The sequence below is a fragment of the Anticarsia gemmatalis genome, chromosome 17 (genome assembly GCF_050436995.1).
Source record: "Anticarsia gemmatalis isolate Benzon Research Colony breed Stoneville strain chromosome 17, ilAntGemm2 primary, whole genome shotgun sequence".
Lineage (NCBI taxonomy): Eukaryota > Metazoa > Arthropoda > Insecta > Lepidoptera > Erebidae > Anticarsia > Anticarsia gemmatalis.
Window position 1 is genome coordinate 8,283,374 of NC_134761.1, and position 27,302 is coordinate 8,310,675.

General features: G+C 35.4%; 1 protein-coding gene across 5 annotated transcripts in view; it reads left to right on the forward strand.

The window, feature by feature from the left end:
• The window catches only part of NaCP60E (Na channel protein 60E), a 192,703-nt gene that overhangs the window by 65,929 nt on the left and 99,472 nt on the right, over positions 1-27,302 (forward strand). For all 5 annotated transcript variants that reach the window (XM_076124749.1, XM_076124750.1, XM_076124751.1 and 2 more), the window contains exon 2: positions 7,964-8,556. In XM_076124749.1, the coding sequence (XP_075980864.1) occupies positions 8,077-8,556 (480 nt within the window). In that variant the 5' untranslated portion in view covers positions 7,964-8,076. The remainder of the gene's footprint in view (positions 1-7,963; positions 8,557-27,302) is intronic.

A 27,302-nucleotide genomic window follows, 5' to 3' on the forward strand; every position in this document is an offset into this window, starting at 1 on the left:
TTTGTTGATGTTGTACAAGAAACTCTTGGATAAATGTGTGGAAGTTACAATACCATTATTAAGTTACTATACGTTTAGATTTCTTTCTTTATTTTCTTATAGAACAGTAGCGAAGTTCGTCGGAGGATTGGACGAAGTGATTTTTTGTTCTCTGCCTACACCAATGGGAAAAAGGCATGATTGTGTGCATGGATGTATGCATTTAAGTTTTCACCATAACGTCTCTTACTACATTTTCTTTTCAATATTACTCTTCCACAGCTTGACTTACAAAATCAGATTCCAGTAAATAAACCTTGTTTCGCGGCTGGATAAATGAATTGGAAAATATCGGCGAACACAAGTGAATGCGTAGGCGTGTAAGGATGTTTGCACACTGACGATTCAGGCCAACCGATTAGCCTTAATAATAAGTAATTCTGAGTTATGTGCTGAAAAATATTTACCTCAAAATCCACAGAGATCTAATGTTTCACCTTTTGTCATTATGATGATATATTTTGCATATTGCTGATATAGCAGGATTCCTGATTAGGATGTTGTATGCCACCGCTGCATGCTTCTGCTAAAATACTGCCTCTGTGGTGCAGTCGGTAGTTAGTATATACGACTGCAACGCAGAGGTTTCGGGTATGAATGAAGGAATACAGTCTACCTGTGTATTGTATACACACTTGTGCAGTTGGAGGCTTTATTGGCTAGGAGGATATTATTATAATATTAGGATGTGACTTAAAGAAAATGAATTGATGATTTTAATTATCCTGAACGTCGTTTTCTTATGAACACAATTAATTGTTGTATTTATTTGAAAACTGTTCGTAGTAAGTAAATAAGTCATACAAAGAGCTTGGGCAGAGAGAATATTGGCTTTGGAATATTTAATGTTAAAAATATTAATGTATTTTTGTTTCTATGTGGTATAGTCTTAAAGCTACAGTCTGTTATAGTCTCTTTTATCACTAAATTGATCAGAGGCTTGTTGACAGAGCTCGCCTGGCGTATGCGATCACTCGTTATACATTCAACATTATGATTCTTATGAATTTTATACGGTTTTTCATACATTTACTTTACATAATACATAATATCACGCCTTATATCCGGGGGTATGGGCAGACGTGTATGATATATATGCACGTTTCTTTCTTAACGATGTTAATGATTATTGTCATTTCCCGGGTATGTTATCAAACACTTGAAGAACACGGCATACGAAATGTATTTTGGTAAACCCTCAAACTTATTGTAAAAAAATTGAACTGCTTTGCTAGTTTTTTTTAACCCATTAATGTCCCACTGCAGGGCAAGGGTCTCCTCCCAAACGAGGGAAGGGGTTAGGCCTTGAGTCCACCACGCTGGCCAAGTACGACTTTGAATGTCCTCAATAAATGCATTAAACAAATTTTAGGTATGAAAGGTTTCATCACGATGTTCTCCTTCACCGTTAGCTACCGCTTCGCTAGTAAGTGGACTTAAAAAATATATAAGAAAGAATAATATTGAACACCAGTTCGCGTTTAGGATTACAAACAGAATGGGCAATTAATCTCGTAAAAATTATTGGTAGGTCATATTTTCATAATTGAAAACTCTCCATCCAACGTATCGATCACTTCAACAATGACTTAAATCAGCTTTAATTATTGAATGTCCTTTACTTGCTATGAGTTCTGAAGCTATCAGGCACATAATAGCTTTTAAAAAACTCATATAGATTATGAAAGAGGGTAATAAACTCACATGTGACGGTCGTTTAGCGATTTTTAATGATATTGCAAAGAGTTTTCAATTATATTTTATTACACGTCGGTGGTTAAGTGTGTCATAGTTAAAAATATTTATTTTTTTATAAGGCTCGTAGGTACTCCTACATACAGATAACAGAAAAAATATGAGTACACTGTCCCAATAAAAATAGATGAAATTATTATCTATACTAATATTATAAAACTGAAGAGTTTGTTTGTTTGATTGTTTGTTTGTTTGAACGCGCTAATCTCAGGAACTACTGTCCGATTTGAAAAATTCTTTCAGTGTTGGATAGTCCATTTATCGATGAAGGCTTTAGGCTATATATCATCACACTACGACCAATAATAGCAGAGTACCAGTGAAAAATGTTACAAAAACGGGGAAAATTTTGACCCATGCTCTCTTATGTGACGCAAGCGAAGTTGCGCGGGTCAGCCAGTCTTCAATATAATTTCATTGTCATTTTAAGAAAAAAGTACGCTTGAAAAACTAAATATGACAGACTGTGCATAAACGGCCTTACTAATAAACGTCCTGTGAGCTCTGTTTATTTATTTGTAAAGTGTTTTGCCTTTTTCACTCAAATACAGTTTGAAAATAAAATTGAAAGTAACAAAATAGTGTATTACTAATCAGAGCTTACACTACGACGTTTACTAGTAAGGCAGTAAGTGTACCCTTATAGAAACAAATCATCATGGTAAATTCTTCTCTAATAAAAGCTATCCACTATCGAAGCTAATATACTGCACAGCATTAGTCGAATTAATTGAATTAAGCTAGCAGTATTCCGAACAACGGCGCTCGTACCACAGTCATTTCCGGAAGCGTCCCGGACCGCCGCACCGCACCGCCGGACTCCGGGCACGGTAAACACCGCACGTTACATATTGGCAAATTGATTATCCGATACTACGGACAATTTCTGATAATGAAGCTCCTGTATCTCGATATTTTAGTCAGACTAACGTGATGTTACGGGAGATATTAATATGCGTGTGAATGAGGGAAATTAAGTTGGTAAGGTTCGTAGCAAGCGGTGCTTAGGTATTTGTCTACCCCTGTAGGGAAAATGCGTCATATTATGTATGTAGAAAAGAGGTTATGTGGTATTAATAAATTTCAAGTTTTCTTTTTTATTTTGGCAGTTTAAGTGCTTGTTCACGTTGAAACACACATATGTTTGATATTTCGCGACCGCGCCCGCGAGTCAACGTGAATGAGCACTAAGGCGTTTAAGTATTTTGGAGAATCGATTTTAAGCTAATCAGAATGATCACGTATCGTCAGTGTCAGGAACTAAAATATGATTATGTTTAAATTACTTATTTTACTCATTATTTCGCTGTCATCTTCAATCTATCCGTCACTGACATCGAACTAAATTATGTTAAAGTACATTAAAAAAAATATTTACTTCAGGTTCTTAACAGGTTCAAACAGAGATCTGCCAAAATTTAGTATCCACTACGGCATCGTAAACCAAATAAAAATACAATAAACTTAATACGAGTTCTGGGTCCATCACTGGCTTTTAATATATACCGGAACGGGACATTGTGATTGGTATCCAATTGTATCAAATGTTACCCAATAACGGTAGGATTATAGAGATACCGAAGACAATATCGTATCATTCGGTGGATAACTGTGTTATTGGCTTAAGTGTCTTTTTATAGGGTCCGCTGAATGCTTCCTGTATCTTGTACGTATTAGTAGCTCGGATAGTTGTACGTACTGCGATGTTTGGATCTTTGTTCTTCCTTTGTGTTTTGGTATTAATGTTAATTTAATAAACTGTGCGTTTGAGATTAGGTGGAGTTCTAATTTGTAGATTAGAACAAAATCTAGAAGGTAATGAAAGGGAGAAACGAGTATTAAATAATTGATGTTTAGGTATTTTTAAAGCTATTAAAAGTCTTTTTTGTACCTATCTACTTAAAATTGAAATTTATATGCACGTGACTAATTAAACTTTTATGTTATATTTTCTAATACAAGCTTACGATTATTATTACAATACTAGGCTTCTATACCATATAATATACTAGCTGACCCGCGCAACTTCGCTTGCGTCACAAAAGACAGAAAGAATATAATATTCCCCGTTTTTGTAACATTTTTTACTGCTGCTTTGCTCTTATTGGTCGTAGCTTGATGATATATAGCCGATAGCCTTCCTCGATAAATAGGCTATCTAACACTGAAATAATTTTTCAAATCGGACCAGTAGTACCTGAGTTTAGCGCGTTCAAACAAACAAACTCTTCAGCTTTATAATATTAGTATCAGTATTATAATATCAGTATCAGTATAAACGTGTCAAGATAAAATACACCCTGTATTATGCGCAAGTTAACTAGTGACATCTACACGTAAAATCTATAAACATTAAAGCGTGTCATACCCTTCATTTTTTACGACACCCTGGGAAGTAATGTGTGCAGTATTTTTATACACAAGTACTCAGTTACGATGACTATAAGTTTTTACACCATACATAGTAATAAAAACGCGAATCAACTGTTAATATTTTCATGAAAGTACTACATTTAGTGCCGAATTATTTGTCCGTGAGTGTACTGCGAATGTTTTGTTTTTGAAATGCCGATTATTTGGAATACAATGCGTTTATTTTATGTTGTAGCATTGTGATGGAATTATTTCTGGGATATGAATATTAAATTGAATACATGACCCGTATTTAGTTCAAACAACGTATAGATGTATTGTGCATTAAAATATTTGTACTAAAATTGATTTTGGTCTATGCTTTACCAGTTTTGTTTCTGTAAAACAAGGCAGGTGGTCAATTTTTAACCATAATACTTCTGTTAGGTTCAAATAAGTAGTCTAATATAAAAGAATATACTCTAAAATTTCTTCTCCAACTATAAAAGCACCCTACTCTCACATTAGCAGTAAAAGGCGTACGAATAAAAACAGAACCAAACAGAAAATGGACATAATTTTTCACTTAGACAAAGGCTTTTCGGCCCGAGGCGACGCCACGTGCAGATTGTACGAAGATCGTTGAATACAATCCGTTTTACGCGTCCCCAGCCATTGTTAACTCGTATCCCGTCAATGAATCACGCTATTAACGTTTTTTTACGCGCGTAAATCGTGTTCCGTAATACGCGGAATTTACGGGAATGCCCCAACGTCAGGTGGAATCGCGTAAAATGCGTTAAAGGCTATCGGACCGCGGTAATAAAAGATAATGAGTTTTTACGCTAGATGTTCTGTAATGTTCGGTAATGTGATGCAAATTTTACATGTCAGGTATTAATCAGGATTAACCGGGTCATTACCTGCATTTAAAATATTATAGTTCGTTTAAAATACTATTAACATAACAATTCGTGAATTATTTTCAAAAAACAATAAATCTTTTTAACTTGTGGAGAGTTTTACCAAAACAAAGATATATATAAATAAATATTTTTGGACAACTCACACACGGTCATCTGATTCCAAACTAAGCAAAGCTTTTACTATGGTAACCAGACAACTGATAAACATACTTATATACTTCTAAATACATACTTATATAAAAAAATAACAACCAGGCTCAGAACAAATGCTCGTGCTCATCACACAAATATTTGTCCCGGGTGGGATTCGAACCCGCCACACACGGCGCTACGGTTATTGCGGCGAGGTGACCACTTTAACCACTGCGCCAAACGTGCAGTTATATATGGTTTAATACGATTTTAAATACAAATTAGCCGTATGGTTAATAGGTATAGACAAGACAATGCTTATTTTACAATTCTTCAGAACAGATTAAGCACAGCATACGGTACAAGACAATAACTTAAATCATAAGGCAGTATAAAATCTGTCAAATACGGTAAGACTCTCCGATTCAATATTGAAAACGAAACACATACTATTCAATGTATGTTCGTACATAGAGCCAATTCATTCGTAACAAAGGCACAGCCACAAAATGTCAGTATACAGTGACAAATCAAAGGGAGTTACCACACTTGACGGCTCTAAGCGATTCTTAGTCCCACTATTTCTTGGGCCTTAATAAATAGGGTTTATTTTGTAATTGGGTATTCAACCGACACCTGTTTAAAGCAGTCTGGAATTTGAAAATGAGTTATGTTTAGACATTGTGTTGCAGATATGTTATGCAGTATTATTTTAAATTGTTTTGAAAGTATACTATATCTTTGGGAGGGTTAAAAAGTAGCCTTTGTGTCGGCCATATTGGATTTTTCATTTTGTTATTTTATTCTTTTGAGGCAGTATTTTGAATTGTAACTCCGTCGCTAGTTAAAGAGTAGCACACTTCTTGTTTATCAGCCTAGGTTTTTAACGGATCTAACATAGGGCTTTACTACGTTTAATTGATAATTTTGCATCTAGAATGAGATATTATGGTTGTCAATATAAATCTCCTTATTACTTACATTAAGCTTCGAAGTATGTGCATATATGTATTACGGAATTTCAGAATTCTTATGAGTGTTAACAATTTTGGAGAGATTTTTTATGAACGAAGTTTGCAGAATGAGCTGCTAATATCTTCTACTCACAGTCACTGTTCTAACATAAGCTAAAAAAGCGCAAAATCTTTCTAAACTAAAAACATCATTTTCATAACGGCTTTCAGTGGAGAGACGAACTTTTCCTGTGTAAAAATACTTCCGACTAGAGCCACTGCGAGCAGACAATAGAGCACAATGCTACCTCTCTCGATAACTACGCCTTTATGTGTTTGTGTTTGTATGTGTGTCTGTGTGTCTGTGTGTGTGTGTTTGTGTTTTGTTTCAAATGAAGGGTAGTGTTGCTGTTGGCGTAGCGGTGATCTAGATTTTCGTGTGATTGTATGAGATGAGAGTGTAAAAGATGTGGAATTTAGATATTTAGACTCTATGATCATTGAGTTATTATTATTGTATCGAGTCTTGTGGTTTTGTTCCAAGGAATAACTATTGTTTTTATGTATGTACTTTTTTTGATCTATACTTCGTTGAGTAAGTTACAACACGCAATTAAGAAATAACTAGATTCAAACAAATATGAAGAAAAGTCGAATATTTAAGTATTTATTCGGTGTCCGCGGTATAATCAGCAATGTGTGAATATAAAAACGACTTTATTCTGACTACACAAAAGTCACTCAGCTTTTTTACGATGCTGGATTTCGGCTGCTTTTACTAGATTTAATTATTTCGGATTGAGGTTTTGACGCAAAAAGCTTTAAGTATTTGTATCCAATCTGAGCAATGAATTGCATTGTATTTTTGTTTGCAAACACGAGCTCCTTCAAAACGTAAAAACATCGTGTTTGTCCTATCAGAATATTGTATTAGTCTATATGAATTGGCAAAACTGAGTGGACCACTACAAATAAGATATCTTATAGTTGGCCGATGAATCAATCAGATAAGAGGTTTGTGTCACACAAACTTTCCTTTCTGCCATATTGCGTTGATAAATGATTCGTGAAGGAAAACTTGTTTGTAATACACGTAGTCGTACAGTATATGGTACAGATCTACGCAAATATCGCTCACATTCGTTTCTCCGTCGGCAATTAGTGTTCTTACGAAAAATATAGACGTCGGTATAGAGCCCCGATGCGAAGGTATCGCTAATGGAATTGCGACGCAGTACCTTTTCATAGCAAAACACCCGAGAGCTCGTACAATATTCATCTGGTTTAAGCCGCGGGGAGAAGATAAAGTAACTCTTAAAAACACTTTCATAACTTCAATTTATCTGGTGTAGTTCTCAGCTCAGCTCAACATTTTCCACTTTTATTTGACTAGCCGAGTAGTGCTACAATGAATTTTAGAGCTTCAGCACATTTTATTGTAGTCAAAGTGGTCTTATGCAGATTAATCACAACACTTACACTCGCACGAGTTATGAAGCAAAATAACTCGCTATTTTTGTTATTCCGGAGTACTACAAAGGAAACTGCACGTCAATAAACTCAACGGCGCTTACATATTGATTGACATCCGTAAACACGAACGTACCAATCTTACATTTGTCATCAAACGAACGAACGTTCAATTTATTAGTCGTCTCGAGATTATGTTTACATACACGCCCTCGATGTAAATAGCAACCGTTTACTCAAAGAACGATTTTTAGGATACCACGTGCGATATAATAGCATCGTAAGTGCCCTATACCGAAGATCGATGCGTACTAAACTAGGTTTGTTTTCTTTCAGGTGGCAGTAACATTAGAGGATGGCGTGTAGTGTGCGCAAATAGTGTGTGTGTGTGAGTGTGGGGCGGCGTGGCGATGTGGCGGGCGCGCGCGTAGCCGGCCGCCCGCAGCGCCATGGAGGAGGACGAGAGGCGGCTCTCGTTCCCGCCGCCGGCGCCGCTCAACTCGCCCGGCGAGGAGATCGACGGCTCGCGGCTGCTCGGCGAGATCGTGCGCACGCTCGAGGCCACCAACCCGGAGGCGGCGGCGCCGCTGGTGGCGTCGCAGTCGCGCGATGCGCTGCACGTGGAGTGCGAGAAGCCGCGCCGCGAGGAGCTGCGCATCCCGCTCGAGGGCGTCACGTTCGCCAGCGAGCCGCCCGGCGCCGGCGGCGCGGACCGCGACGGGCCGCGCGCCGCCGTCACGCCCTTCACCCGCGAGTCGGCGCGGCGCGCGGGCTCGAGGGGCGCGCAGCTCGTGCGCGAGTTCGGCTTCATGCCGCGCCGCCGCCTCAGCGTCGAGGACGGCGCGCGCCTGCCCAGGAAGTACGAGCCCTTCCCTCCCAAGCTCTACGGACGACCGCTCGAGGAGATCGACAATTTTATTTATGATGAGGTGAGACACCCTATGACTATGCTTATTTATACTCCGACTAATGGTTAGTGAAGGCCATAACAGTAATATTACTGCGAGTTCCTTTTATAAAATATAGAAAGAAGCTCACTGTGCCATAGTTGTTCCATTTTGCTGTCAATTCTCTCGACGCATAATAACTCAAAAGTTGTCGGCGCGTAATCATAAAAGAGTGCACGTTCCCCTTTATGGAAATGTGCTGAAAATGGAACAGTGGTACAAGAAACTACAATTTCATTTGAATATCATTGTGAACTCTGTGTCGTGCATTTACGAATTACAGCTAATAAGGATTTGGTAAACTGAAAGTCATTGCTTAGAGTAATCAAATAATCTTTCTAAGAGCCGAAATAAGGCTAAAAATAAAATTCCTACAAAGGTAGAGCTGAATAAGGAGAACTGCTTTTTTACCATAAGTGAATTTTCTTGAAAGCCGAATAAAGCGAGAGTATCTATCACAATAACTCGCTGCCGAAGTAAAGCAACAAGTAAAATAAAAAACGTGAAAATAAAACTCGCAGAACCCGTCGTTTTGATCTCCACATTTTATTCTTGTGGGTTTCCGTGACACGGAAAATAACATCCACATTACTCTCTGTTGAACTTTACACCAGAAAATGTTCAGCAGCCGTAACACGATATCAACATATTGTTATTACACGAACTCACCGTCATTTACTCGCTCTTATGTCTTTTAAGGCGGTATTAACGGCGCTCGGGAGTACTAACAAGTCAATGAGAAAAGCGACCATTTAGTCTTGACCTGTGCCGATGTATCAAGGTCCGAGTTACGTTTGAAGGTTTTAAAGAGTTTGAGCACGTATAAAGGTCGTGTTACATTGGTGAGAGCTGACCGGTTGATGGGTACGTAACAAGTGGTGTACGAAATGTCTGATCGTAAAAAATAATGACTTAACGGCGGACACGTTGATGATCGCTGTTAATCCTTCATATTTTTACAGTAAAATTTCCCAAACAATTATTATATTTATTTATAATTTCTCACACTGTATTAATGTTCTTATTGTTCCTATATGAAATACAACCACGATATCTTAGCCTGTATTCGAGATCTTTCGCCATTAAAGCCACTTCTGCAGCCACTTTGATTCGGTGCCAAAATCACCCAATTCAAACCGCTGGCGACCCCGAGGACCCTTTTAGACGCCTCTTACTTTGACTTGGTTCTTTGCCCAACACTACAAAGCTGCTCTTATACTGAACCCGGCTTCATTTAAAATTAACACCGATATTAGTTTTATTTTTATAGAGAAACATACAAGTTTGTGTGTATAAGCAAAAATGTAATGCTATCTGATTGAATCATCTCAATGGAGGATACAGAAAGGAAAAGATTAGTCAGAATCAGTAATATGTGCCCACCTTTCTTTAGTAGAAAGTGTAGCATTGCTACATCTAGAAGTATTCCTCTTTCAGCACCACTTTTTTCTCAGAACCCTATCTTTTTGGATTGAGGTATTGAAAAAATAGATGCTAATAGATGTATACTGCTACATGTATAAAGTTTCTTCTGGATCAGTAAAAGCAGTTCGAATAGAAATCAAAACCAATTTATTTATCTCTCAATTTCATCTTAAATCTTCCTTGATTCTAAAGAAACTAAAATCTTATAAAATCTTCGACGAGACTCAACGACTAGAAAACTGTAATCCTCGGATATTTCTAGTAGAACTTTAAAGCTGTTAAATGAATGTCCGGTTGAAAAACGTTTTGCGGGTGCAGGTGAGGACTTATCGCAAGCCGAACGGGCTTATCTGATAAGCCGTCAGCCCACTTGTTGCTTGCTTAAGTATCCCTCCACTTAGTCTTCTGATAAACGATTCGAGTATAAAATATACTTGTATCAAGTAATGTCATCGGTGGTTATATTTGTGTTTATTTTGCTGTAGGTACAGTTTTGTAAGCGAAAGTTTAAGTATGAAAGGAATGGTGGCACTGATATTGTGTTTATTTTGCTTTTAAACTGTTATTTTTAAGTGACTAAATAATAATTATTTGGTTTAGGGGTTTATGTTAAGCTTGAAAATTCATCTTCTTCTGTGAATTCACAATCCTGAAAACTGTTAAGCAAATGAAAGCAGCCGAAATATTTGTTTTCTAATGCACCTACCTCGTTGTAGTTCTTACGGAGAAAACAATAAAAAAGTGCGATTACACATGGTTACGCACAGTCGTCTCATAAAAAATTATTCTACGTACGTTTACACTTCTTAGCTCCCAAAAACAACACTCTAAACAGAGTTTATTCAATTAACCATATCTTTTACTACGCCATAAAACGGACAATAAAAACCTTGGCAAAATATGTCCACATCAATCTACAAGTCCGGATCTATTCTCGTATGTATCAATGATACATGGCGACAACGTCAGCTAGTCGCCGTATAATCTTGCTCTTACTATTCCAACTGTCATGTCCTCGGGCGATAAATAAAAAACACCGACCAACTCTTCGAACTGTCGTAAAAGGAGAATTGTCGAGCTTCCGGCGGCAAAGTCCCAATTGGCCGCATTTAATTTATGCCGCCAAGTCCGGGTAGGGTGTCGATCAATGGCCGTCGTCGGCTCTCAACTACCTCTACAAATTCATAGATTTCACACGAAACAAATAGAAAATCTGTTGTGTCGATAAAACTTTATGCGCCGTCTGTTTCTTTAAGGTTACGCAGACGTTACTATTTTGTTTTCGCAAAGATTTTATTGACTTTTTATCGCGTATGTTTGTGTAATTAACCGTGGCATAACAACAGACATGTGCTAAATTACGTTTATTACGAAACTCTCTTGTCGAGAACATTTTTGCGCAGATTCTAAACACATTGTCAGTGACTGGCGTATGTTTTGAATAAACATTGATGGCAAGCTGACACGCGATGTTGCCAGTCGTAAAATTAATGTGGAATAAATATGCATGTGTTGGCAATACAACCAGTTGCAGCGCTTTCGCTTTGAGTATAAACGAGTCGATTTCTAAACCCACTTCAAGCGACATCGACGTGAAAAGCTTTTAAAAACTCGACGTCTTTTACTTTTATCAAAGGAAAGAGTGTGTCAGAACAGTAAATATGCTATGAATGATGATGTCAACGCGTAATTTACATCAATTTTAAAAGTGAACATGTTTTTGTAATGAAATATTAACAGCCTAGGTCTTACTTTTTTTCATAATGATAGACTTTCGCATTAGCGTTAATTTTGCACTCCAATTCTACCAAATTTACGAATTCCTTTTTAATAAAAGCTAAAAGCTAAGATGATAAATCCTTTGCTTTTAGTATGTTTCCACCTTTTGTTTTTGATCCAAACTTTGTCACAGATTTGTTTAATCATCTTTACAAAACATTAGCATTAGTATACAAACACAACTCACAAAACTGTATGCAAGTGGCACAACATCAGTCATCTTGAAAACCTATTTATTACCTTAGAAGGCTTTGTTCAAGTTTCACAAGTGGACATCACACGGCTGAGAGGACTTGCAAACTCCATCATTTGCCAAACGTCACTGCAAGAACAGTAAAAAACAAATGACATTCCATTACCGAATAAAAGGCAAGAATTGCGACCAATTTATATAACTGTACATATAAATAAATATATGAGAGTATTTTAGTGGAGTTCCCTGGTCTTTGTCTACCCCTATGGGGAAAAGGTGTGATTTTATGTATGTATGTATTTTTACGGCCTAGGTTCACAGCTTGCGTATTAGTTTCTGATGACCTTTCCGATAGTTAAAATGACAGTAAATAAATGTAAATAAATATCTATTAATATATATCTCATCGGGATGTGTGTCATGTATTTGAACAACTATTTGGAAGCCACTATGCTGTACATTGTTTTCTTTCTTTGATTAAAGTGAATAACACGGTACGTCCAAGCAGCAATGTACTGAATAGTGACCATCAATTTGACGTACACTTATTGTCAACTGAGATTCGTGATAAGCATAGGTACAAATAAGTTTACCAATACTTATTTGAAAGACGTGAAACCGTCAAGATAAGTTTTTATTTCTTAACTACGACGAATCACAAATGGGTTTGGCACTTGCAATTTGAAAAAATGTCTTTTCTCTCTATATAATCCGCGTAAAAGGTCTTTCGGATTATTCTTTCACAGCAATATCTCAATGCTTTTCTATAGAAGATTGGAATTTATTTCACAGTTTTAATATACTTTCGCCAGCCAAATGAACAGAATAACACTTTGGAAACCATCCAAATCTTTATTCAAATTCATTTTAAGGTTAATCGTTATTGTTTTATAGATATAATTAAATCATTTTTCGTTATGAATAGAACAATAGTAAAAGATTTTGAGCTTTCTTCTTTCAGAAAGTGTTCATGTTGAGTCCATCTGAGTTTCTTAAGTTATCGGTAACAGGTCGATCACTAAAAGTTTAATTACTAATAACTACGCTTATTTCCCAAAGAGTTACGCAGAGACCTTAGAACGCAACTTGCTACAACCTCTACTAGCTGCCCTTGTACATTCACATCCATACATCCTGTCATACAGGACCAACGGTTACAAGTACTACGCGCCTTATTGCAACACATCACCAAGATAATCTGTGTGAATAATAAGCTGTTTATTGTTGTTTTTTTCATTATCCATTTTAAAACGCTAAATAACATAAACAGTACTAGTACATTTACAATATTATTATAAGTAACACAGTTTGCTTGAAGTAAACTGATTGTGTCTAAAAGTGGTTAACAATTTTCGCACAATTAAATACAAATTTGGGAAGGGAGCCTCTACGTGTTTAATTTTCGTAGCGGCTTCGTATTACCAATTAGAATAAATGACCTATCTCTAAACAGAACACAATCCTTATAATTAAAGTAATATAAACATTACGCGGTTATTCTATAAGGACTGGCAGACATGTGACTGTTTTAGGAAAATTGATAACAGAATATTTTTAGCTCATCTTTCATCGCGAAGTAAATCGTGTACTAGATATGTTGTTAGTTTAATTCAAAATTAAAACCCCTTATAAGATAAACAATAACCAATAAGATTTCATCCAGCATTTCAATAAATTTGGACCTTAGTACCATAGAAAATTTTTGGAGCTTCAAAATATTTGTCCAACAACGCAACATGAAAGGTGGGGGCCACCTTTCATGTGGGCCCACCGTGGGGCCAATATAGGCATTCAGATTTGTGAAAAAGTGTGATTATCAGTGAATTGCGTTTAGTATTTATACTACTTGATACAAAGATTGATTCTAAAGATACGAGAAAATCCTTGAACGTCGATAAGAATTGTCACATACAAATGTACAAAGGAACTAGAAGCACGACAATTGTCCACAATATCACATTTCATAAAAGAAAAACGTCTGAACTTATCCATATTGTAATGGTATTTCCAACGTTTTGCTTCTAAAGACCTTTTCCCGCCGCAAAGAACTTAAAAGAGTCTTCTAAAAGTTATTTCAACACCATTTAAAATGATAAAAAGTATAAAAATTGTAGGTACGTCTTTCAATTTTATTTGCAGTAGAAAGATAACATTTCTAACATATTTTTGTGTCGGCAAAACTCTCGATCTTTTGACATAAAGTAGGAACTTGGTGGATTTATTCTACGATAAAAAGTTTTGGGCGGTGGGTGTAAAATTATTCTTTCTTGTGCGCCCTGGTTTATAATGTGGAACAAAATATTTTATCTGTGCATTTTAGTCAGCGTTGCGCTTGTTAGTTTTTGATGGTTAGATAGAGTCGTCATATAGGTTTCCTAGTAGACCTATTAGTTATTTTAGAAATTCCTGGCGTATTATGCATTTGTATCTATCAGCATGAATTCGCTTTTATAATAAATATAAACAATTTCTATCATATTTTTTTTAAGACCTACTTTGTGTATTTTTTTTTAACTTAATGTTAAGTGTTTTTAAAACAATGATTATAATGCTTTTTACATGTAGATAAATAACAAAAACATGCCTGTGAAAGGTTCAGGTGCAGCATTCTTGCATCCCAACGGATATTAAGAGTCAACTATGAGGATGTCACCCACCGGGAAGCGGAAATTTAAATCCTTCCTATAAAGCCTTTTGCAAACTTATAACAAACTTTAAACTTTATACAAATAACGTTCGTGGCATACTCTTGTTTGTGTTGTATCTAACAAACAATAATTTAGACTAAAGAAAAAAACATTTTTAACGAACGAAAGGTAGGTCTTTTTTGTTTTTACTGTTTAATTAACGATGTGATCAAAAAAAATAAACTTGATTAGCTCCGATCCCACTTAAGTCTTGTCTTGGAAGGAAAGAGATTTTTCTGCTTTAACTAACAGTAGTAACTTTACCACTGTTTTCAATCTTATACTTAAATTAAAAGTAGGTAATTCTTGTCGCTACAATTGTAATGATAAATATAGTAAATCTGTCAGAGCTATTTTATTAAAGGGTTTCAAAGCCACACAAGACTTAGCACTTCGACGAAACTAAACTTAATCCTTATAAACAAAAATTGAAAGCATTAACTACACTGCTATTTTTACGTAAAGAATTTTCGCCAGCACGTACCTATAGTTATATAGGTACGTACAGAATATTTCATAGCAAACAGAACGTTCGTCTAAAACACATTCAGCCATTCGACATTTGGTTGGTTTCCATTAAACATCAGTAATTTGTGGAATCCCGCATTTTATTACCCCGTTACAGGCTTAGAAAACAGACGACATTTCACTTGATTTTATGAGCGAGGATTAACATAGACAAAGGCTGGCTACTTGTAAGTGTATTCACATAAATGTAAGCGGTTTTACGACGGTATATACTACATAGTTATAGTAGTGGAGTACTAAATCTAATGTAGTAGTTGAGAGCTGTAACGCTTCATGCGGTAGAAGGATCATCATATTTTGATATGAAGTTTGTGAGGATGGATGTAGGCATATTCTCTACACTGCACATTACGGTAAATTAAGATTTTCATTAGTTGTAGGCAGGCTGTAATTTGCATAACAACGTTTAAAAATGTTGACCTAATTTAATCCCGGTATTTTTTTTTCACGCGGAAGAAGTCACAGTAGCCAGTAATGACATAAAAAGACTTAAGTTTTTTTTCATCGATTCGAATCTCGTAACTTTTAAATACCGATTAAGGCTCGGAGAGTTGCCAATTAAGGCTCAAAAACTAAAAGAAAAATCGTTTCCGTTTAATGTATAGAGGGGATCAAACGTTACGTAAAGTTTCTAGCCTTTGCTGAGGATCGGGGGGAATCTATTAGCCACGTTTCTCGGTACTCTGCGTAGATTTATGCCCAGAATGTGCTGGAATTTTCTCGAATTTTCCCTACCAGTAAATGTTTTCTGTGACGTGTTGCAAAGCTAAGAGCTGCTTTACTTTACCTTTTTTTATTCGGTTGTAGATTTTCAAGTTATTAGCGGTTTTTAAGTGTGTTGAGATTTCTTTTTTGCTGCGAAATAGCCATTATTTTGCAGCAAAACGTCGCAGTACTTAAATGAAAACTTTTGAAATGCTCAAAAGTGCAAAAGCTTTATTATTCAATGTTACTTTTCGAATGTTGCATGGCAATCTTAAACAAAGTTCATGCACAGTAAAAATTACGGTTGCCTAAATTGATGGTACTCCATGAATAAAAGTAATACTAATCTTCTCCTTTTGATCTGAATTAGTCAAGCGAAATAAACGTGTTCGTCCAATTTGTCGGCAGTGTCAGATGCAGACAATCCTTGTGTCGCGACATGCACTGTCTCTCTTGTTTGTTTAGTTTTATTTCCCGGGATTCTGGGCCGTGACACGTTTCACGGGGACACGGATTTCCCGGGATATTCCCCCCGGACCGAACAGATTTTATTATATTTCATTACTACGACGCTATGAATGTGTTTGGGTGAACAAATGTTAGCGTCCGTGTATTATGTTTCTGCAAAATGTTTTTGGAAAATTGATTTTGTTGGTTTGGGCTTTTATTTGAGTAAAACATAGCCTTCGAGCTCAGTTGAGTTAATATGACGTATACACAACACATGCTGTGATTTACACTCTACGTGTTTGTTTAATCATGTAGAATTTTTATGACATTGATTTTTACTTGCGTTCGAGTAAAATCGGGTTGGAGTACCCAATTTAATATTATTCCAATACTAATACATATATATTTTTTCTTATTTATTATCTTATTTTGGTAAACAGGTAACAAAACTTATTTTTAACCCATTACTGGGCAATGGTCTAGTTCAAGTGTAACGTATTAGACTTATTTACTTGTAAAAACAATTTATTTTAAACGCGCTATTTTAAAAGCATAATGCGAAATCTAATTCAAAAAGCCTTTAAAAATCTAAAGGACCTTTATACGTTCCCTCGAGTGTTAGTAAGCATTCTATAATTACATTGCTTACAATTAAGTCTAGCCAATCAAAAGTTTCATTAACGAGAGTTTCGACTTGCCGTTACTCTCTACTAGGATTAACTTAAAGGTCAAGTAAACGATTGGTTTGGACTTAATTAACACTTGTCAGTTTAAGGATTGAAATGCCGAAATAGGGTCAATTGGATTTGAAAATTGCAAACGTAATAAATAAAATAAATTTAACCCACTAATGTCCCACTGCTGGACAAGGGTCTCCTCCCGTAATGAGGAAGGGGTTAGGCCTTGAATCCACCACACTGGCCAAGTGCGGGTTGGGGACTTTGCATGCCCTCAATAAATGTATTAAACAAATTTTAGGCATGCAAAGTTTCCTCACGATGTTTTCCTTCACCGTTGGAGCATGTGATAATTATTTCTAATACACACATAACTTCGAAAAGTCATTGGTGTGTTGCCTCGGGTTCGAACCTGCGACCACTTGCGTGGGAGGTACCAACTTATACCACTCGGCTATCACCGCTCACCGTAAATGAAAGTTAAAATTATGTTGTATGGAAGTATAATAATATCCTTATCATGTTACAGGAATAAACACTTATTGACTGTACTCAAAAAGATTTTCAAAATAATTGACAGAACTTTGGTATCGTTTTTGTTCAACAAATTATAAACTATCTGTTTATTACCTTGAAACTCGTTCCTTGATGTTTTTTTCTGAAATCGAATAACAAAATTCGGGGCAGTTGATGTCATATTCACTTATCTCATGTTTAACTATCGGGTTGCACTCGTTGTCGGTATCCTTGTTATAATCAAACACCTGAAAAGTGTAAACACATAATTATACATTAAACCAGTATAATATATTTAAAAGAAACTGCACACAAAGGCACAACAGAAAGAGTTCCATAAATTCTCCAAACAAGACATATTGCCTTGAGACCGATAAAGTTTCAAGTCAGATGGCGAACAAAAAAGCGACGTATTTAGTGCCCAACTAAATAATGTCCCGGCTAAACGTGTTACGTGTCCCGGATTTACTCCCTTCAACCGATTTATTCAACGTCGTAAACTCCTTTAAAGTTTCCTCACACAGTTTTATTTGAAAGCCTGAAAAATGTTTGATAAGACGTGTACAGCCTTTTACGAACTGTTTTTAGACAGTATTTACGCTTAGAAGAGTACTGCTGATTATATTATTTATATAGAAAATGTATTAGTTATATAAATTGCATTTAAAAGTACGTTAGCAATTAGTTTTGTGTGATAGTTCTAAACGTATATAACCATAATATTGAAAATGTCAAAAAGTAAAGTTAAGAAAAAAATATAAAAATATTACGGAAACCAAGCACATATTTGATACAGTTGGCTCTTACACGGGAATTTAATTCTGTTAACTACAAAGGTAAAGATTTTTCTCTTATACAGCACTGAAAACACATTTTTGTTAAACAATCTGAGTTTAAACTAACGTAAACTCCACTCAAAACACAACAGGTAGTTAAAAAATATGAGAATACTTATTTTTTAAATATTATTAGTTCAAAACATTTCCTTTTAGTAGACTTCAGAAAGACGTGTCTTGATTCATTGATACTTGAAATATGATCAAAGTTCAAGCGTTCGGATCGTGTTAGATCAACAGTAATTAATCTTCAAATTAATGTTAATTTGTCCTCCAATCAGGCGATCAATCCATCAAATTAGTTCGTAACTCTCATCTTGTACAATAATCAATTATTTTATTGAAAACGACGTCGATATTGACTACTTTGAAATTAATACCAATTTGTTGTCTTACTTTATCGTTTTTACTGTTTGTCAGAATAATACAATTTCAGTAAAAGACAAATTTCCTTTTGTAGATGTGTAGTTATGATATTAAACGATTAGCTATATATATAAATATAAATTGATGAAAAAAAAATAGTTAAGATAAATGTATCATTAGGCCATTACCAAGGTTAGTCCCATGTAATATAGGGTAGGCCTATTGTCATATGCACGTTACCAAACTAAGTACTACTAAAATACCAATAGCACTTAGTCTAAAATTTGGAATTGAAACCGGGACCGACCGTGACATAGAGGTAGTATTATTGCATCTCCTTCTATTTGGTTTGAAAATAACAGAGTTCTAGCGACTTCTTAGTTATACCGACTGTTTTGACGTACAAATGTATAAACAAACAATTTTCAAACTCGCAACGCAAACCAATAAAGTTAAATTGAAAATCCCGATGCAATTGCATCTATTATTTACATCTCAATCAATTGGCGCATCGTGCTTGAATGTTTTAACATGTGTGGTCGTTACGAGGTTACAATTTAAACGATTTGTAGGCTTTCAATCTGTCGCGTTGCATTTTTATCGGTACGCTTACGAGCAGCGGAAAAGTGTACAAACGGGAAACTATGTACATACGCGTGATGTTAGCTAGTTTTAGTAACGTTGTCAGCAAACAGGCCTACATTCATATATGTAGTAGTTCAAATCTATGTGGTAATAATATTAAGCCCGAGATTTTTTTTATGTGACGTGTTAATTTAAAGAACCAATGGTTTGAAATGAAAACCTTCCAGTGTTTGATAGTTCATTCTTTGGAGAAGGCTACAGGCTACATCATGCTAGGACTAGTAGAAGCGGAGCTGAAAACGAAAGTCAAGCGGGCGAAGGCGCTGGCGACCGCTGTTGTGTGACTTTTATGTCGAGACTAAAAATCAAACACCAGAGAAGCCAGAAAGCGCAATATTTACATCTACAATGACATCTATTTTAATCCATGCTTATAACAGTCTTAGGTATAATAATATAAAAACATACCTATTACTAGAATTTTTATCTGTATTTGATAAAATGCAGAAAATGTCACATTCAGGAACGCTTACCATCCGCGCTCGCTGTAAGCGTCGCAGCAAAACAGGCTTCAACCAGCTGTTTATTGTCCCCTCTGTGGCGCAATCGGCAGTCGCGTCAACTTAGTTTTCTTTTAATAATTTAACTTGCTCCAACACTTCCCTTCCAGACGCTTGGAGGAATAAAATTGTGGAATATTGAGCCACTGAGCGAGTGAAGTTTGAATCAAAATGACGTAAAGTCGGGTAAAATGTTTTCTTATGACCGGTTTATACATTTGTGGGACTTGTCTTGAAGCTGAATTGTATTTAAAATGGATGGCAGCATATAATTTATACTTTGATCTATGTAGAACTGTTTGTTTAGGTACTTTATAGCCATGAGCTACGATATTGTTTAGGTTCCTAATGCTTTCTTTTGCTATCACTCATCAAAGACAAAGAGCAAAGGCACATTCAAAAATTTCTTTGCGTCACATTTAAGTATATTAAACATTGGCTTATAAATACGTTTTACAGTTGATGGTAATTTTAAAAGTGTAAATAAATATGTGGGACCACACCAGAATATAAAGTCTAGAAAACGCCACTTGAGGAGTATTGACTATAAGATTTTCAATCACTACCTTTTAACATTCGTGTGGGAATCGAACCCACGACAACTCAATGCACTGGTAGTGGCGAGTTGACCACCAGTTTTCCCACAATATATATTCGATATTACCTAATGGAAACACCGGTCCTAACTCTCATAGATTTTTGTCAATGCAAAGCACAAACAAAAACTAATATACGCTACTGAAGTAATCATAATAACGTGGACTTATTTTAATTAAAAACGTCACAAACAAGGCTCTATTTACACAAATTACGATTCAGTAGAGCGGACAATTAGAGTTAGCTGCAAAATTCATCGGAGTCTAGCTTCGTAACTTTAACGCTAACCTAATTTAACTTACTTCCTTAAATTGTCTTTATGAATCTCCAGAGTCTCGCGTTTTCATTATGGAAATATGAGACAAATCTTTTTAGGTTTAGTACTTGTCTAATTTGAAAAAACGAAATGATGTTTTTAACCAATTTAGAAATGCCTTGAATAAGAGATTTGAGAAGCCTTGAATAATAAAAATAAATATTTGCATCTGCATTTTAATTTTATTTAATATTCAACTTATTGCAGCAGAGATTTATGATTGTATGTACATATAAATATCGTAGATCATTTTTATGATGTAGTCTTAGAAGAAGGAATCCATACTGTTCCGGTATCGCTTTATTGAAAATATTATGAGTAAATAATTTCATAAAAATAGATAAATTAATTACATTATTCTAATAGTTTTCTTCTCCTATCTTAAACCGTTATCTATTTTCTATAACATCATTCAGTACAAGTTCATTGTTGTCCGCGTTATAGAAAGTAATATTAAAACACAAAGGCGAGGCCTCCATGCCGGAAGGTTGCGGGATCTAGTTGCCAGCTTTAATTCATTCCGTGGCAAAGGGAACACAGTGGAATATTAAACAGATACTCCATTCATCTTAGCTCGCGACCCAGATACCTCGTCTCTTTAACAAGCCTGTAAATATGGGCTATAAGTTGGAAACTATGTGAATTTTACATAAGCAACACCTAAAGGCTGTCGTTTATTTTTGGTGGAAGAGTTTAGGGCATCAAATGTGTGGTCAAATTTTAGGCTACTGCTAGAAATCTAACAACTTGGTATCAAGCATTGAAGTAGTTATATTTTCTTTAATTAAAGATGACACCCGCATCCCGCCAATATTTAGAAACATACCAAAGGTACCTATAAAAAAGTGGATTCAGCGGCTTCTTCTTCTTATCGTATCGTTAGTGGTCAACATGGTGTCACAGTTGTTTGGGACCCCGAAGACCTCTGACGTGGATTACCGACTGTTATCGTAATTGACTACAATCGACACTGACTTTTACGTGCCCTCCGAAGCACGGAGACGCCCAGTTCAAATACAACTACAATATCGAATGAAATACATAATGCACATTCATAAAAAGAAATTACTCTCATCAAGTCTCTGCCAAATGGCATAGGCGAAAAGCGAGATAAAATTTGTTAAAACATTCTACCAAACTATCAGTTATTAAATACTACTACTTCACAACATCGATTGCCTGTTGCTTTACAAAGACCTAAACTTAACAATATATACTAAAAGTACACAAGGCTTTTGTAAAACCGTAGTAAGCTGTTGTTTACAAAACGTAACTCGTATTGATAACATCTAGTAGACCGTTGCATCCGGCGCTTATCAGTGGTTACACCGAGCTAACTGCCTTAACACTTATTGTTGAAAAGATAACAGGCTTTTGGACGCTATCTTTACATGCATTTGTTGTAAAGCTATATTATTGTGCATTTAAAATGTTTAAGAATTAAAATCTTTACGTATAATATCTTGTTTCGTTCATTTAGTGATGACTGGTTGCCTATGTCTTCTTCAGCGTGAAAATGTCGAAGCAAAATGTGTTCCCCTGTAGTCAAATCCAAATCCTCACGTCTATTATATTTGACGATGTAGGCAGAGGTGTACGAAATGAACCCACGCTTCGCCAATAACTATGTTAGTTTCGTGTAATAGGGCGCGAGCTTACTGTCAAATATCCGGCACGTTACGTATTACATATATTATAATATGTTAATCAAGGTTATAAGCTATCTCTTAACCAAACTTCTTAAAAAAATATCGAGTAGTTTTGACGCTATTGAGTTAAAACCATGGATGTTTGCCTTACTTTTTCTATCAGAAATCTTTTAACGCGGACAAAGTCGCGAGAGAAGCTACTACAAAATATAACTTGCAAGTCCGCTATCGATCGGCTATAAATTTGCATACATATGTAACACCGATGACAGTGCAATAATGTGGCATCATCAAACAATGCTGACGTCACTAGAGCCTTATTACGTTTGACAAATAGTATGTAGTAACATAGGATGTTATGTGAATCTTGTGTAATATATTTGAATTAGATGTATTAGAGTCGTCATTTAATTAATATATTTTATTTAGAGCAATAAATTGACCACTGACTTTTGACTGAAATTTTGATAATATGACTTAATCATTAGATTATCGTAGGTAAAATCAAATGTATCCTACGTATTTAACAATTTCAGCATTATGCTTATCTATTGCTGTCTCTTTCCAAACATTTGAAAAGAAATTATGAACATGTCACTAAACCGTGAATTAATCGTGATAAAACATTACATGTCTGAAACTTCTTTAAAACAGTTCTTGGAAGCATGCAAAGTCCCAAACGCGCTCTTAGCCAGCGTGGTAGACTAGCTCTTCCCTCATCCTATTATAGATCTTTACGCTACAGTGAGACGGTACCGGGTGCAATTCAATTTACGTCAAATTGATTTATAGTCAATTCTATCAATTAAATTCACTAAAACGTCCACTACGGATCGGTAACCCCAATTACAGATGGATTTTGGTGGAAATAATGTGTGATTTCCCGCCCATTCAGCGGGTGTCGGACACGTACGAACAAACGTGTGACCGTTTTGCTCCCTCGCCGTTTAGTTGCATGCAAATTATTTTTACATTTAGATCAACAATTGTTACAGTTTTTTATAGAAGTAGTGTTTGGTTTGACTTTGATAGATAGGGAAATATCGTGATGAAAGTTAAATGTTTGAGTGTATTTCACAACTTTGGTGGCAATTGTGCAATTTTAGAAATTTACAAACAAAATTGACACCGTTGTCGAGGTATAGTCGATATTATATAATTTGGCAAACAGTCAGTTCTTTATTAATAGTTAAGTAATTTGCTTGTAATACAATCCGTTGATATACATTTTATAGCGTACAAATTACTTAAAGGTTAAACGCCGCTAGCTCAATCAGGGTAAAAAAAGAGTATGTGTGTAAAGAATTAGCCTTAAGCCCTTCAACACTCTTTTAAGTAATTCGTAATGTCTAGAAGAAAGGAAACACACACTACGTATGAAACAAAAAATGAGGTGAACAGTCAGTAATCGCCCAATCGTAAATTCTATACTGCGATTATCCACAGACGGTACTTTTGAGAGGCTGAAATTTAAAATGTGTGCAGAAACATAGTTCCTACAACGCCCGCTAGAGGCGCTTATCAGAATTTTATACAAAATGTTTCCATAGTTAGCCAGTTGTTGACATACGACAGTGGCAGAGAAACGCACTACTGTACTTAAAATATAGGTACTTATTGTCCATGAAACTGTATCTTTACGGTACACTCATTAACATTCCTTTATTGGTTGTTATCCATTACGAAACAATCTACATAGATAATACCTTAATCCCAGTATTAAGAGTATTATCCATTTAAAAATTATAAGGGCCGTTCGGGCCTGTCTCCATTTAATGGCTTTAATGTGGACGAAATTTAATTACAACGTGAAATAAAACACCGTTATTCGACTACATTTAGTTGGAAATTGGGTCAGTGGAAAACTAAATTGCGTTAAATCTTAAACATTATAATGTGATAAGAATAGCCTTTAATAGTATTGAAATATAGTTATAAGCAAACATTTCAAGATTTTTTGTTAAATTCAAACTCAACTCAAACTAACATAAAAATTCTTAAGCATGCTTATGTATGATTCACTATCCGTCTGTCTATATTCATGAGTATGTTAGTGTACTTATGATTTTAAGCTTAACTTACTCTTACATCAATAAAAATCCATGACAATACAATAGATACATTCATTTATTTTACGATAAAAAATAGAGTGTTTGGGTTTTTCCAACATTTTATATTACGGAAATCGGCTCAATTTCATCCTAAAATTACGCGAAACAAACAAACGTTACTGCTACACAATATTATCATAGATTTTATGGGATATTGCAAATATAAACTTATGATTTATTTTACGAGGGGATATTTCTAGGGGAAGGAAAAGGTCCCATATAATTGTTGCGACTCATCCTACTAAATGTCGAATATTAACATTTCTAAAGGGTATAGGTACAATATACGTACCAAAATGTTTTGCTCCTACAATCTATCTGATTTGTAGAGGTTTATTCAATAGTCGTTTATTTTAAGGGTCTGATTATAGTCCTGAAATTCTCGTTTTAATGGCATCGAATTAAAATTAAATACCCATTGCTTTCGTGCTACTTTACCTAACAAAAAACCATAATGTTATGCATCGCAATAAAATAAATGTATCAATATGGCCATGAATGTAAGAAGACATAAAGCCGCTTAGTAGTCAAACGACCTTCCATCAATAAAAAAAATTGGCAAACTAGTAACGGAACTGCAAAACTGTCAATAAATACATTTGTCCAATACGTCCGCATCGCGTGACCGCTGCGAATGAACTGAGCGATACGCGTCGTGCGGTTTTAAACTACCCTCAAACACCCCAATTGTTATTGGCCTTTCATGAAACCGCAGTTTTTCCAACAAACTATTATATAAAGTCTGCCATCGGGAACTCGTTTATTTTTTCGCCATAGCTTACTCGTTAGTTGCACCATAATAGGCGGAAGCCAACAATAAATAATGTTAGAGGTCGAATATAATGGCTTGTTTGCTATCTCGTTTGAATACAACTAAAATAAAAAGGAGAGTATTTACAAATGTATTTTGGCATTTACCGAGCTCACCAAAACAATATTGGTTTGCTTCGTAGAAGTTATTATACCAATATATTTGTAGCTATTATAGATAATCGCATAACAAATGTCATAAATAATATATGTATTTAGTGGCCTTGATACGGCGGGCGTATAGAAACGAGAAAAGAAAAACAGGCAAGCGCTGTAGAACTATGAGTCTCGGTAATATTTTATAAGAGTCGGGTAGTCCCACGTTGGGCGCCAATTTGTCAGCGCGCGCTACTTAGATGAATTAAAATAACTTTTTGTTTGTACGCTACTACATTTTTCTGGCCATTAAGGCTCACTCGGATAAATTGGAAATGTGTTACTTAAGCACCTGTAATATTTTTGCGTCAAATTGTGAGTCGAGCCTAGTGAGGGCGAGACTTGCTTCCATTTTATTTGCTGTTGGTAAATGTTTTAGATTGGCCGTTATACTGTATTGTTTAGGTTTTCTTACCAATAACCATTTATAATTTCATATAATTTGTCATCGCACCAAATACCTATTTCATAATTAGAGTGTGCGTGACGTTCCACAACGTCAACAATACATTGCAGTTGCAATAACAATGGAATGGAATTCCGAAATACATATTTTCATTTATCGTTTCATTTAACCTAAAATTCATGCAGAATTAATTCCACATTCGCTATAAAAACAGGAATTGAAAGCGAAATCCTCCACTATTTCTACAATTAGATTCCCGGAACAAAAAGTTCTATTCAGGCCGTCCATTGTTCAGGAGGCTTTGTTTGCCGTTTGTCCACACTCGTGTTTGGATTCGAAAATACACGTCATATCAAAAGTAACAATAACTTAATACCGTATTGTGGGCAAAGTTTCCTTCTCGAATAATTTAGTTAATGAATTCGAAACGTCGTTAGCGTTTGTGTCGGAACATACAAACAACTTGTGTGAGGAAAGTGAAGCGGCCAATTTACGGAATGCTACTCCCAAATTTGGATAATGAGTGTATTTGTGTTCTGTGAACTGTAATTTTGTGTTTGTAGGCCAGCTGTTGAGAAAGAGGGAGTTTTGGATGTTCTTTTAAACACATTTTCTGTAAAGCTACTTCATAATCTGAAGAGTGGGTAGATTCTCACTGGCTTATGGTTTATGAACCTAAGACTTAACCTTGCTCTAGAACTTACTTTCTAATAAAAAGCAAAAAATGTTTTAACATGGCTATTTGAAAAGACACGGAAAAAAGACAGGTAAAATGGTCGTAATATATTATAAAAGAAAAAAAAGCGATATAATAACATACTTTAACATGCACTTAATTTAACAAGTAATTATAAAAAATTACGCCAAAAAAGTTTGCAGTAAATAGCTATAATTAACTCGAAGTCAAGGGATCAAACATAAAGTTAAAAAAGGCTATTCTTCCCGGAAAATAACAAATATCTCACTTAACTCATCTTGACAGGTGAAATTACTTATTCAACCTTTATTTTTTATTTCGTCTAATCTGCTTCGCGTTTATTGTTTTACCAGTGTTTTTTTTTTTTGGTAAGGGCAGAAATATTTAAGAGATCATTCCAGGTCTCTGCCTACAAGCATAGAGAGACATATATATGTGGTACATTTATGCTTTATCCAAGATCTATTTAGAATATCTTGACAAATATTTGAATCACAGTTATTTTGTTTCCAATGAAAATCGATGTGTACATAGAACTTCAAAGTGCTATGAATTTTATGTTACCTCAAGTTCTTACTGCTCAGACATATACTAATATCATAAAAAATCTATCAAAAGCGTCAAAATCAAATCATTTTTAGTCTGCTTTAGGCTTACACATGACCATATCTTGAAAAGA